Source organism: Pagrus major, chromosome 4 (genome assembly GCF_040436345.1).
Source record: "Pagrus major chromosome 4, Pma_NU_1.0".
Taxonomy (NCBI): Eukaryota; Metazoa; Chordata; class Actinopteri; order Spariformes; family Sparidae; genus Pagrus; species Pagrus major.
Window position 1 is genome coordinate 10686660 of NC_133218.1, and position 12379 is coordinate 10699038.

Sequence of the window (12379 nt, forward strand, 5' to 3'; positions counted from 1 at the left end):
ACTTTACTCTGATGAATGTTTTGGCATCACTGTCAAAATCATCTTTAAATCCAGATTACTTTTCACCCCTAGTTGGCCTTCATGCATTTGTTCATGCAGGAGGACTGAAACACTGACTGCAGTGAAATACTTTAGCTGTGACATGAGCGCTCAGGACTGCTGAGACTTCCCCTCCGGAATCAAGAGACGGGTCTAATAGAAGAATGTAAATATATTCTGCTTATGTTCAGTATATCCAGCTTGCTCTGATTCTTTCTGCTCGTTTGAATTGCAGATTTAAATCTCCTGAGTCACAACTACCACTGCTATGTCAGTGAGTGGGGAACCACAATTCCAATGCTGCCATGTAAAAATATTGTTTTTGATTGTTAGATCGAGTATGTGGCTCCAAAATGACTGTTCACACAGATATTTGATATGGCGAATGTTTCTCTTGATTTCAGCCTTTATTTTATCAGATAGTCTTCCTGAGATCATGATCTGTGGTTCAACACAGTGCCGAGAACAAAAAACATCCATAAGAATAACAATGGAAGCACACAGAGCACTTGAGTCTGGTTACAGGATGCAATAATATCATGAGCTACATGTTAGAGTTGAAAGCTCTGCCTGCTGTTTCCCAACCAAGAGATAGCATAAGGTCTTTATTCACAATTCAGCATTGTTTATCACACATTCTGTTTTCTAGCAGCCATTGGTTTGAATTAATTTCATGTGACTATCCTAGAGTATGTATTAAAATGGAAAATATGCCCTTGTCTGCACTCACTTGGTGTGAGGTGTTTAATTAACAATGCATGAGAAGCTGAAATAATGTGTTTTTGCTAATCCTCAGCAATCTATCAGTTATCTTTTTTATCAAAAGTTGAACTCTACAAATAATGCAAATGTATTAATCATTACAGCTGCTGTAATCAATATCGAGTCATTTCTCGTTAGCATGATTGTTTAGCAGCTGGATTTTCAGTGCAGGACACCTCAGTCAGTCCAGCAATGAGTTTATCTTACCAGTAATATTAATAACATACATAAACAGACATGTCTCTGATAACAAATATCACAGTTGATTGAACTGGCAACCATTCCTATTAACTTTGTCTCATATGACCTACATTAAATTACACTTCACACAAATACAAATGCAATGTGTTTGTTTTAGCTCTACATTTTCACGAGTTAAAGTAAAACCCCTGTTAGTGAGCACTTCTCCGTTGCCAAGATAATCCATCCACCTGACAGGTGTGTCATATCAAGATGACGATTAGTACACAGGCACTGGTCACAATAAAAGGCCACTCTGAAGTGTGCAGCTTTATCTCCAAACACAATGTCACAGATGTTACAGGTTTTATAAGTGTGCTGTTGGCTGCTGACTGCAGCCAACATTTCAAAGTGCTCACTACTTTCTACAGAAAGACTAAAGGACCTTCATTTCATGAACAATAGATCAGTTGACTGTTTCTCAGCAAATTGTCATCACCTCTGCAGTTCTCCTCAGCTCGAAAGAACATTTTAGCATCTTTAGCTCATTGTATTGGGTTTTCTGCCCACAAACTTTGCTCCCATTAACCAGCTGCTGCATGGAGCTGTTTCCAGTATAAAGGTCAGAAAACAGCATGTAGACAAAGTTAGAAACTAGCTGGTGAACATAGTGGAGCAGTCATCCAGGTCATGGTAATTCTAAGTGCTGTATCGTAGGCAACTGGAGTCGTTTCAGTTTCTTGGAAGACATTCAGTTCAGTTCAGTTCAGTTCTACCACTTTTCCACCCAAATTAGGTTTTTTAAACATGGCCACTAAAAATCGACTGTTGACCCCATTCCCACTTCCTGCAGGCAAGGCAGCCCGTCTGTGATTTTTATCTGAAGCTTTAAGTTGACTGACATCATGTTTCACATCACGAATGCGCCGGAAACAGTTGTAACAGAAGAGAACACAACAACAGACCCGTTGTGAAAGAAGCGTCTGTAAAACAGTGGATAAATTCTTTTGAGCATCACAACCCCCGAGACATGACTTGTTTCACTGTCAGAATTTGAGCCATTCGGTCCAATAACATTTGGAAAGTCTAAAAGAGCTGCACGATTAAATTATTTTATCCCCATTCAAGTTAGCTGGGCACTAAATCGGAAGTTAGTATATCCAGGTATTTTCACTGCCGGGAAGTCAAGCTTTATTGTCTTCAAAACACCACTGAGCAGCTTTCACAGGAATGAACGGGGCTCTGCATTCTAAATTCTTTCCTTATTGACGCGCCACCACCGGATGTTGAGCACGTGCCATCACTTCACGTGGTGGAATTTAGCGTGTTCACCCGGTCTTATGTTTAGATCAAAGCAGAGCCGAGTTGAGGTGAAAGAAACCCGGGTCTACTGCAGAGTCTACACATTCCCATTGCACACAAAAGTCCAATCTTAACGGGTTTAAGTGTGATTTTTGACCAGTGGAAAAGGGGTATTAATGGAGCTAAAGAGAAAAATATTTTTCTCAGGTGTTGGTAGAGACCCGGCTACACTGGGAATTCTTCTTCACTACATTTTACACTGACTACCCAAAAATGAGCAATTATTAATGAACATAACATTTGATAAATAAAACCTCTGAGCTGATGGATGACCTTTTACATTTTTGTACCATTTCTCTGAATGTGTTTCAGAGCTCAATGTGAGGCAGACAGTCCCGCTCCTCCGGCAGATGGTATGAATGAATGCCAACTTGTGCTGTGCTTCGGTCTCATTTAAAACCCAGTCTAGATGTGAGGCAGACAGGAAGCTTCAGATGTAGTCATAGTGCTGGAGTAATTGGCCTGCCGCCAGCCCCTGGTCCCTGCCTCCAGATAAACCAGTCTCAAGGAGTCCAGCATCCTGCCTTCCACTGTCCTAGCTGGGACCCTCCTTGACTGGATCTAATCTCTTAGCATACTCTTCAGATACAGTTTCTCCTCAGGCAGTCTGTGAGGAAAACCCCTAGAGATGGATGAACCTAAACACACCTGAGATCTGTCAGTGCATTGATGTCATAACTGACCCTCAGGAGCAACAGCTGCCCTTGTCAACCCCCCTCTTGCTGAAAGTGTAGCATTCAGCAGGGTTCATTAGCAGATCATTCCTTGAACAACCCCAAACTATGTGTACACTTTTTTCATATGTGTGTTTTAAGTGCAGTCATCTTAAGTAATGCACTGGAAGCAGCACTGGTTGCAGTCACCACAGTTTTGATGGTAGTATATCTGTCACTCCCTGACCTGAGCTGATATCAATAAACTAAAGTTCCTTTCAGACATTTGCCTTTTACATTTCTCTGATGGCAATTTAACACGTAAGTCTCACGACTGAATAAGAACCCTCGTTACTTTTATATAGAATTACAAGAGCAGTCTTTCTCAGTCTGAATTGAAGATTAATGTAAACACTACAGCAGATTAACATGGAAGACAGAGAAATTACCATCTCAGTCATCTGCTCTTTTGCACAATTTAATGAGTTGTAAAACAGTGTTAAAGAGGTAGTTCTGAGAGAACCATGATGACAAAAATGTGCTCAATTTTTCATTAGAACTCAAACTTTTCATCATTTTTACTGTTCCTTTTCATGTTATGACTAGATATTTTTATGATGACATATTTATCTTGTTATCACTACAATACCAGTACCAAAGGAAATGGCTAATGTCTTTTTTAAAACAAAACTATTCAATTTATAAACCACTCCATTTTAACTAAGGAGGGCCATTCATAGAGATGCTGGCATAACACAGATGATAGCCAGCTACTTGTCATCAGTGTCTCTCTAAAATGTCCATATGGAAACAAGCACCGCATAACAATACCATTCCCCCTATCACCTGCATTAATCAGCCATAATCTAAATACCAAAACATTCTGACAACAAATGGCAAAAGTTCATACAAGGTTCATATGGTTTCCCAAATACATCTCACAGAGCAGTGTGTATATCATCGTCCACTCTTATGAATGAATGATTCTTATGAAGCTATTTTCTCATATTAATTTATCTCATTATATCTGCCGTTTGTTTTCTCGAGATAATGAGATACATTCATCCGTTACCATCACTGGTACCATCTACAGAGCATCAGTGACATCAGTGAAGTGAGATGTCTGCACAGAGGCCAAAGATACTAAAAGACAACACCCACCCAGCCACAGTCTGTTCACCCTGCTGCCATCTGACAACAGGTACAGAAGCATCTGCTGCTGTACCACCAGATTACAGAGCAGCTTCACTCCCCACGCTGTGAGACTCCAACGCTCCACCATGGATAGTTTATTTTTCTGACTGATTATTATGTATTAATTAGTCTGGAGTTTTGGGGGGGTCGTGTATGTAGCTACTAACAGAAATGTCATTATACAGTCTTGTATTGCATAAAGACAACTACATTTATCTTGAATCTTTGATCTCTTGAACCTTGTTATCATGAAAAAACAAATTTTGTTATCTCAACATAACAGAATAATTCACTTATGATTGGTTAGTAACATTATTAAAAAAACACTTGCACATATGCCATTCTTATACTGCACTGATCATATCTAGAGTGACTTAACACCTGTATCCTGTTTTTGGGTCTGGAGTGCGTTATTACTTGGTTTTCACTGTAAAGTACTACTGTTGTGATAAACACCATAGACTGTGACAGTGTAGTAAAGTGAATGTGCATATATTTGAGTAACTGTTTTAAAGCTTCTCTTTAAATAGGCAAAGAAGTGAGAAACAGGGTTGACTTTGTGTTCACCATTATACAGAAGAGGAACTGACCTTTTTCTGTCATCCTAAGGAATCATATGTTTTCAGCTACACTTGCATGGACGCAATGGGGGCAAGGAAGAGAAAAAAAAAAGCTGTTCAGTTCCACATCAAAATGAATCATCGGGTGATAAGGCGAAAGGTTGAATTTGATTGGACTTCCATGTTGGCAGGTTCATGATCCCATATTGTCTTGTGTTCCTTTCCTTGTCTGACAGGCCTAAAACATGTCTGTGTATAGGCTTTGTAGAAGGCTCTGGTATAGAAGATATTTGTAAGTGTGAGGATTCTGAGGTTAGGTATCCAACTCATAAATATTCTACTTAGGCTTGTAAAAGCATAATTTTACCCTATCTAATCCAAATATCAGACATATGGTGCTAGGCGATTGGTACTTTTTTTCTGCAGTATTTGTATTGGAAGCTTGGCACAGACCTCATCTCTTGCAGTCTGTTAGTTCTGAACACATTAGAATATCTAGTAATGACTTTCCTCCTAGAGGCTGTGACAAATGCAGCTGACTGCTGTCTCCATAAGGTTATTAGTGACAATGCTGAAATTTGTATGTGGAGCCGATCTCGTTCTCCTTCTCAGGTGGGTTTGAAGTTCTTCAGCTATGTAAGGAAACATGTTTCCCCTGTGACTGCAATATAGTAATGACATCCTGTGTTCTGCATTGTGAGTGCACTGCCTGTCAGGTGTCTGGGTTGTGAAGCAAGTCTCCAAATAATGACACTCATGTACCACTAATTTGTATTTACAAATATGTTGTCTAGGTAACATACAGTAATGCTGCCTGGATTATGTTTTTTAAAATCATCATCAGAAATAAATCAAAAGATGCAGTGCATTTTTACAGTGTATGCTTGTGGCAAGGATGATTAATGGCTTTGTGTTTGGGCAATTAGAAACACTTGTTTGTCACAACACAAACACGGTCACAGGTTCTCATTTGTCATTGTTGATTGGTTGTCACTCTTAGGTGGCTAAGTCTTAGCTAGCATTGGCCAGATAGAGGACGGATGGATATTTTGTGTTTTGGCAAAGAAAAGCACTTTGTTACAGTATAAATCTGGACTTTTAACAAAATATTTCACTTACTGTCAACTCTAAGGCTACTAAGAATTGAATTAGCAAGGTCTCTTAACTGACGATGTCTACCCCAACATCTGGGGAGGCTACAGATGGTCAGTGTTTAACACCTTGTAGCAGCCAGGCTACTCAGAATGTACATGGGTCATTAACAGCAAATGTTGCTCAGTCAATACTCATGAGAAAAGGCAGTGACCACTTAAATATACTAAATGTGATGGCAACCAGTTGGCCTAGGAGGATCCAACCCAAGTGCCAATAGCTTCTGTCTTCATTAGGATGAATGCTGAGTTCCGTGTTGAATGTGTTCAATGCAGCATATGTTTTGGTGAAGGTGGAATTGCCCTTCACCATGTTCTCTAAATACAGCAACATCAAATTAATGGACTGGATCTGAACCGCCTAAATGACAACGGCTATATAACATTCTTCAAAGCTGTTAGTCAGGAAATGAAGGATGAGCTTGCAGAGAAGCTGAAGAAGGCCCCAGTCATCCTGGTGATGTCATACCCAGTGTGGGCTGCTCCATTTAAAAAACAATGCCGGTGAGCCAAATGACAGGAAGGCAAGTGTAGCCAGGTCCATCCATCAGAGCCTCACACAACACCAGAGGATGTTTATTCACCTGATGTTGGACATCCTTCAGGAGCTGAAGGAACTCAGTCTTCCAAAGGGAAGGGTTGACAGTACAGATGGTGCCTGGTAGTCTACAAAGAGCTCCACTGTCACTTGCTGCTATGAAGGTCAGGAATGCTTTTTACTGTAAAAGTCTACTCTTTTGAATATAAATTGATAAAAGTGGTATGTTGATAATGTCTTACACTTACCTAAAAACTCAAATATCCCTGAATTGTAAAGATATGTCAAACAATGTCTGTCAAAACATGTTTTCAGTATGTGCTCACACTGCTGGTTGTGTAGTTTGGAAGGTACCATTTGGAAAAAAAAATATTTAAAAAAAATAAATAAATAAAATTCAAAAACTGACGCCTTGGGATTTTAGTACGGCCATCCCAAAGCATCAGGTTTTTGTTGTTGTTGTTGTTTTTTTTCTTAATATATATATTTTTGCCTTTTCAAGGTTTTATTGACAGGACAGCTTGAGCTGGGCGAGGGCAGGGCCTCTGTGCATGGGGCAGACGCTCTACCAACTGAGCTACTGGGGCACCGGGAAGGATGTCATGGTTCCACTCATGGAAGCACTCATGCCTTATTGATGACTTGTGTGTATTTATGTCCTCACACTCCTGAGGGCTGCTTAAACCCTGTTTGATCTGTGCAATTGGTGAGAAGGTGCACAAATGTAATTAAATGTTAACACAAGTTAACAGATGCTACAAAAAAACCCCTGAATTAGTTAAATGAATATGATTTGAATTAAATATATATGTAAGAAATGTTTGAACTTATGTATACTCCAGTCATTTACTCTGTCTGAAGTAATGAGAACACATAAATACTTTAAGAACAATTAAAATGAGGTCCCAAATGCAATCAATCGATCTAAAATACACAATGAATAAAATAAGTTGACATAAAAAAACACAACAGGAGCCCAACAGGATATCCGGTTCCGCCGGAAGACCGGCTTGTCTCCGTCCTACAGAAATGGCTGTTCTCTTTCTCACAATGCATTAGCTACAAACCCTGACGGACAGTAAGAGGTATGTCACAAGGGCGGAACTGTTGTACCGAGACCAGTCGCCGCACGGTGTTGTGATGCTAAATAACATATCGTTCATTGTAACGTCGTAGTGAGTCTCTAATCTTCATGAGGTCTGAGTTTTGTTGTTAGCTACCTGCCAGTCGGCTAGCGCGTTAGCTGCACAGCCACCTGTCATTGAACGCTGCTCGTTAAAGTCTGTTGATGGGACATAAGTAGGAGCTCAAACCAGAGGAGAACTGCCTTTGTGTTTCAATAGCGGCTAATTTACTGGTAAACCCGCGCCTAAATGCCCGAGCAAGGCCCCAGGATGAATGGTTTTTCTCTTGGTGAACTATGCTGGCTGTTCTGTTGTCCGCCCTGTCCGAGTCGCATCGCGTCCAAGCTAGCTTTCCTCCCACCGGAGCCCACGTACTCGGTGCACAGTGATGCTAACGGGGTAACTAGCTTACATCTAACCGAGCGGGCAGACTGGCAGTACTCCCAGCGGGAGCTCGATGCAGTGGAGGTTTTTAGCACCAGGAGCAGCCGGGGTAACCGGGTGGGATGCATGTTTGTGCGTTGCGCCCCGAACAGTCGGTACACGCTGCTCTTTTCCCACGGTAACGCCGTGGACCTGGGGCAGATGTGCAGCTTTTACATCGGCCTCGGCTCCAGGATCAACTGCAACGTGTTTTCCTACGACTACTCGGGCTACGGAGTCAGTACTGGCAAGCCTTCTGAGAAGAACCTGTATGCGGACATCGAGGCGGCCTGGCAGGTCCTGAGGAACAAGTGAGTATGAGCCATGAGAGAAGTGGATCAGCAAATGTAGTACTCTAGCCCCAATACATGCTCACATTGTAGAAGATACACACACCTGTAATGTTTAACTAATTCTACTAATTACATGGCTGCCTTCCCCCTCCAAACATACTATCACTGTGCAGGTGCACTGGAGAGCTGTCACATACATGAAGGCGATGGAAACGTGAAAACATGTTTTAAGCTGTAAACAATAAAGAATTGATAAGAACTTCAGAAGGCCTGTTTCAGAGGAGTAAACCTTTCACACAGCAAGTGCAGTTTCTGCGGGTTAGTGCTGCCATAACCGTTGTTTTATGTTGAAGATATTGTCCATTTCAGTTCATTTAAAAGTATGTTTGGTGCACAAGTGCAGTAGTCACATTGCCAGATGTGCAATTTCAGGGAAGGCAAATCCACTCGGAACACGTCAAGCTGCAAGTTTTTTGCTTCAAGATTGGCATTTCTGCTAATTATGAGAGAAGACTGTATAATTTAGTCCAATTGAAAGGTTCTTGGCTACCTGGATTTTGTTTGCCAGAGAGTGACATGCAGGATCTCCATACACAGCGAACCACCATTCACAACCATTGTTGATTTAATTTTTATTGACTCTCTATCAAACAAAGCAGGGCGTACTTTGGTTGTTTGATCAAATACACCCTGATCATTCTAGGATGTTTAATTATTTCATAGAACTATTCAAGTTCTCTTGTGAAAATTACTGAACTTTATCATATTGCAATGTATATCGCAGAAACCAAAAATATTGCATTGACACTTTTTTTTTTTTTTACTACATATTACATTTTAAATCATTCTTTCAACTCAGAAATGGACAAAAACAAGAAAGTTCAGAACACACAATTGCTGCGTCCCGATTAGGGGACTAAATACATCATGAGGGAAAACAAGCTAACCGCAAGGTCCGCTCAGTTGCAGGAGTGGGGCTGTTTGGGAATTAAATTTAAATCTAGTTTGTAGTGTCAAGACTCGATTAAATATCTTGACCACTATTAGATGGACTGCTGTAAATCTCGTACATTCATGGTCCCGAGAGGATGAATAGTAATCACTTTGGTTAATGACCAAATACCTGCAGAACTAATGACATTCCCATCAGCCACAGCTGTGCTTTGTGTTAACTGCTCATTAGTAAATGTTAGCATGCATGGCTTAAGTGTCCTCATCAGCATCAGCTTCCCGGTCAGGTGCAAGTTAAATTGTGACTTTTGAGTCTGTTGTCAGTCTCTTCAGAGTTTCTGTGCAGATACACTGTTTGGGTGTCTCGGCTTCATAAATGACACAGAAATGCTTCAGTTAGACTGGAATTGGTGAGAAAAGGTGCATTTCACTGTGATAAAGACATCCAGTGTGATCACCATCTCAGAGTGTTGAGTCTGCTGTAGGTTGGAAATAATATTGGGTTGATTTTTGTAAATTCTAATTACAAAACATGATTTTGAGCTTTCGAGTTTAAACATTAAAGGTACAGGAAACTCAATTCTGATTTAGCATCTTAAGAGATGTTTATTATAAATATTGTCTTGGCATCAGGTCTTATAAATCTCACCAATTTCTGTAAATTGCTTTAATGTTTCTGTTCCTAATTTTCTAATCATTATTTCCTTGTTGTGACACTGGGTTTTAAGCCTGTTTGGCTCAGTTTCGTCACAAGTAAAAACAAGTAGGGAACGCTGCTCCACCTGGGTGTCTCATATGATGTGTGACTGACAGTCAGTCTTACTACCGTTGACAGCAGGTGACTTCTCAACCAATGTGAAGTGTTAGATTTTGCATGACTGTTTCAGGTGAAACATGTACATTACATATAGTGGATCCCTCTCCATACAATTTCCACAGAGTTTATCAGAAGTATCAGAGAAAAGAGAGATTTGTGTGCAGTGTTGATTTCATACTGAGCTGTAAAATGTTCAATTCAGGAGGCAGTACTGCATCCCTGGCTGAAATTTGGAAATCTGGTACCCTGCAACAGGTGAATTGTTATCTAAAGCAACAATATATTTGTATTGCTCAACAGCTTGTTGCATCAGTAACTTGTCCCATCTTCTCTGATACTCTGCAAGTAAGAGTTTGTCATTTTTTGGGATTGTTGAGGCTGTTTGGGTGTTCTGATTGTTAGGAGCTCATGTTGGTCTCACATACAGTTTAGAGCAGTGACCTTTATACTGTCTTTTTTTTCTTTGTGGTTATCAACTTTATTTGTTTATAATTGTAACAACCACTGGCACACCCATACTGTACTGGTATCTGGACTTCCATGCCAAAACTATAAAAATCGCTGGCTATTAGATGTCTTCAGTAACATCAAATGCTATTAATGCAAAATGTCCATCACATGTATTTCTTTTGGATAGATTCGGAGGAAACGTGATTCTAGATCAAGTATACTGTAACTTTGATTAGGCAATTAGCCTATTTTGAAAAATGCAACAGGAGTGAAGGAGCAGCTCATGGCTACCTAGCCTTTGACATGTAGCGGAGGTGAGACTGATTGACCACTGCTCAGTATAACATGAACCGCAGCAGTGCTACTCTGCTTTAAAGACATAACTCAGTGGAGCTGGGGGACTGTGTCACTAGAAGACCCTTTACGAGAGTGTGTGAGTACATACGTTGCAGATGAACTAACTAAACATAGAAAACCAAACAGACTACGGCTGTCAAGGGATTATAAAATGTATCTAATTAATTACAAGCTTTGTGATTAATTCATCCAAATTAGTCGCACATACCACTATTTTCCATAAGCATTCAAAAGTAGGGGTAGATGGATTATCAGCTCCAATATCCAGCATCTTGCCAATTATCTGTATCTGCGTTTTATCTTTCGGATTGCCAGTAAGAATTAATTAATTTTAAAAGTGCGCAACCTTGGCTCTGCTGCAGCCTCTGCCTCTCTGTCTGTAAAAATTCTGTGGTCTCACTTAATGTCCTACCCATAGCACTTTCTGATTGGCTATACATCACACAAGTGAAAGCCAATCAACACTGAAGGCTTGGTGCCACTGACAGGCACAGAGACATGGCAGAGAAAGGGGAGAACCTCCGGTGAGCTGGTGGAGCTGCATTAGGAGGGTAAGAAGAGTATTTCGGAAGTTATAAACATCACAGTCCTCTACAGTGACGTCCAAAAAACGCCACAATCCTATGATCAGTTTTCCGTTGTGACAAGTTACACCACTGAAAATGCCCAATTTATGCACTTGTAACATTAATGATAACATTAGCCTGTCTGGCAGTGACTGCTTGCCCGTATGAGTTGGTGTTTTCACATTTTATATGTATCGTTAGCTGATAGGGATGCAACAATAGACAAAACTTTACAATATTGTGTTAAAAAATGCTGCATTACTGTGGGACTATGAAGATGTCTACCAACATATGACCTGGTTATTTTGCTTGTGAAGCTCATGGATCTAACAAGCGTAATCAGTAGGGCTGGGACGATACACCCATCTCCTGATACAATACTATCACAGTACTTGGGGTGCTGATTCGATACGTATTGCGATTCTTCTTAAATATTGCAATTCTACAAATTGTGATTCGATATTATTAATGCATTGCTTTTTTTATTATTTTTTTTAACCACTAGATAGTGAAAGAAGTTGAATCATACGACTGTATATCATGAGCTATACTTCCAAAAACACTGAACACATCACACCAGTCTTTCTAACTTTTATTAACAATTTAGCTGTCTCCGCTCAGTGCCATGTGAAAATAATAAACAAAGTGGTAGACCAACATGTGTGGAGCTAAACTGAAAACGGCACAAATGTAGCCTTTAAATTAAAATCAATCATATGATGAAATTGACCAAAAACTGTCGTTTCCAAACCCTGGAACCTTTCAAACTGGTAAATAACAAATGAACAGTGAGTTAAAATAATACATATACTTTTTGCCAGGTTGAGGATGTGCACGTAGCACTTGACATGGAGAAAGCTGGCTAATTGTGCGGTAACACATGCATTGTCTGTGACTAAAAAAACGTCTTTATCAGTGATGTTCCATTTGATTGTCACATTACAGAGTAGCTCTGCAAG

At 40.2% G+C, this 12379-nt stretch overlaps 1 protein-coding gene across 1 annotated transcript in view; it reads left to right on the forward strand.

Moving 5' to 3' along the window:
- The first annotated feature begins 7459 nt into the window (after window positions 1–7459).
- Window positions 7460–12379, forward strand: part of abhd17c (abhydrolase domain containing 17C, depalmitoylase) — a 30570-nt gene continuing 25650 nt past the window's right edge. Inside the window, exon 1 of the mRNA XM_073465275.1 lies at window positions 7460–8297. Within this exon, the coding sequence (XP_073321376.1) occupies window positions 7813–8297 (485 nt within the window). The 5' untranslated portion in view covers window positions 7460–7812. The remainder of the gene's footprint in view (window positions 8298–12379) is intronic.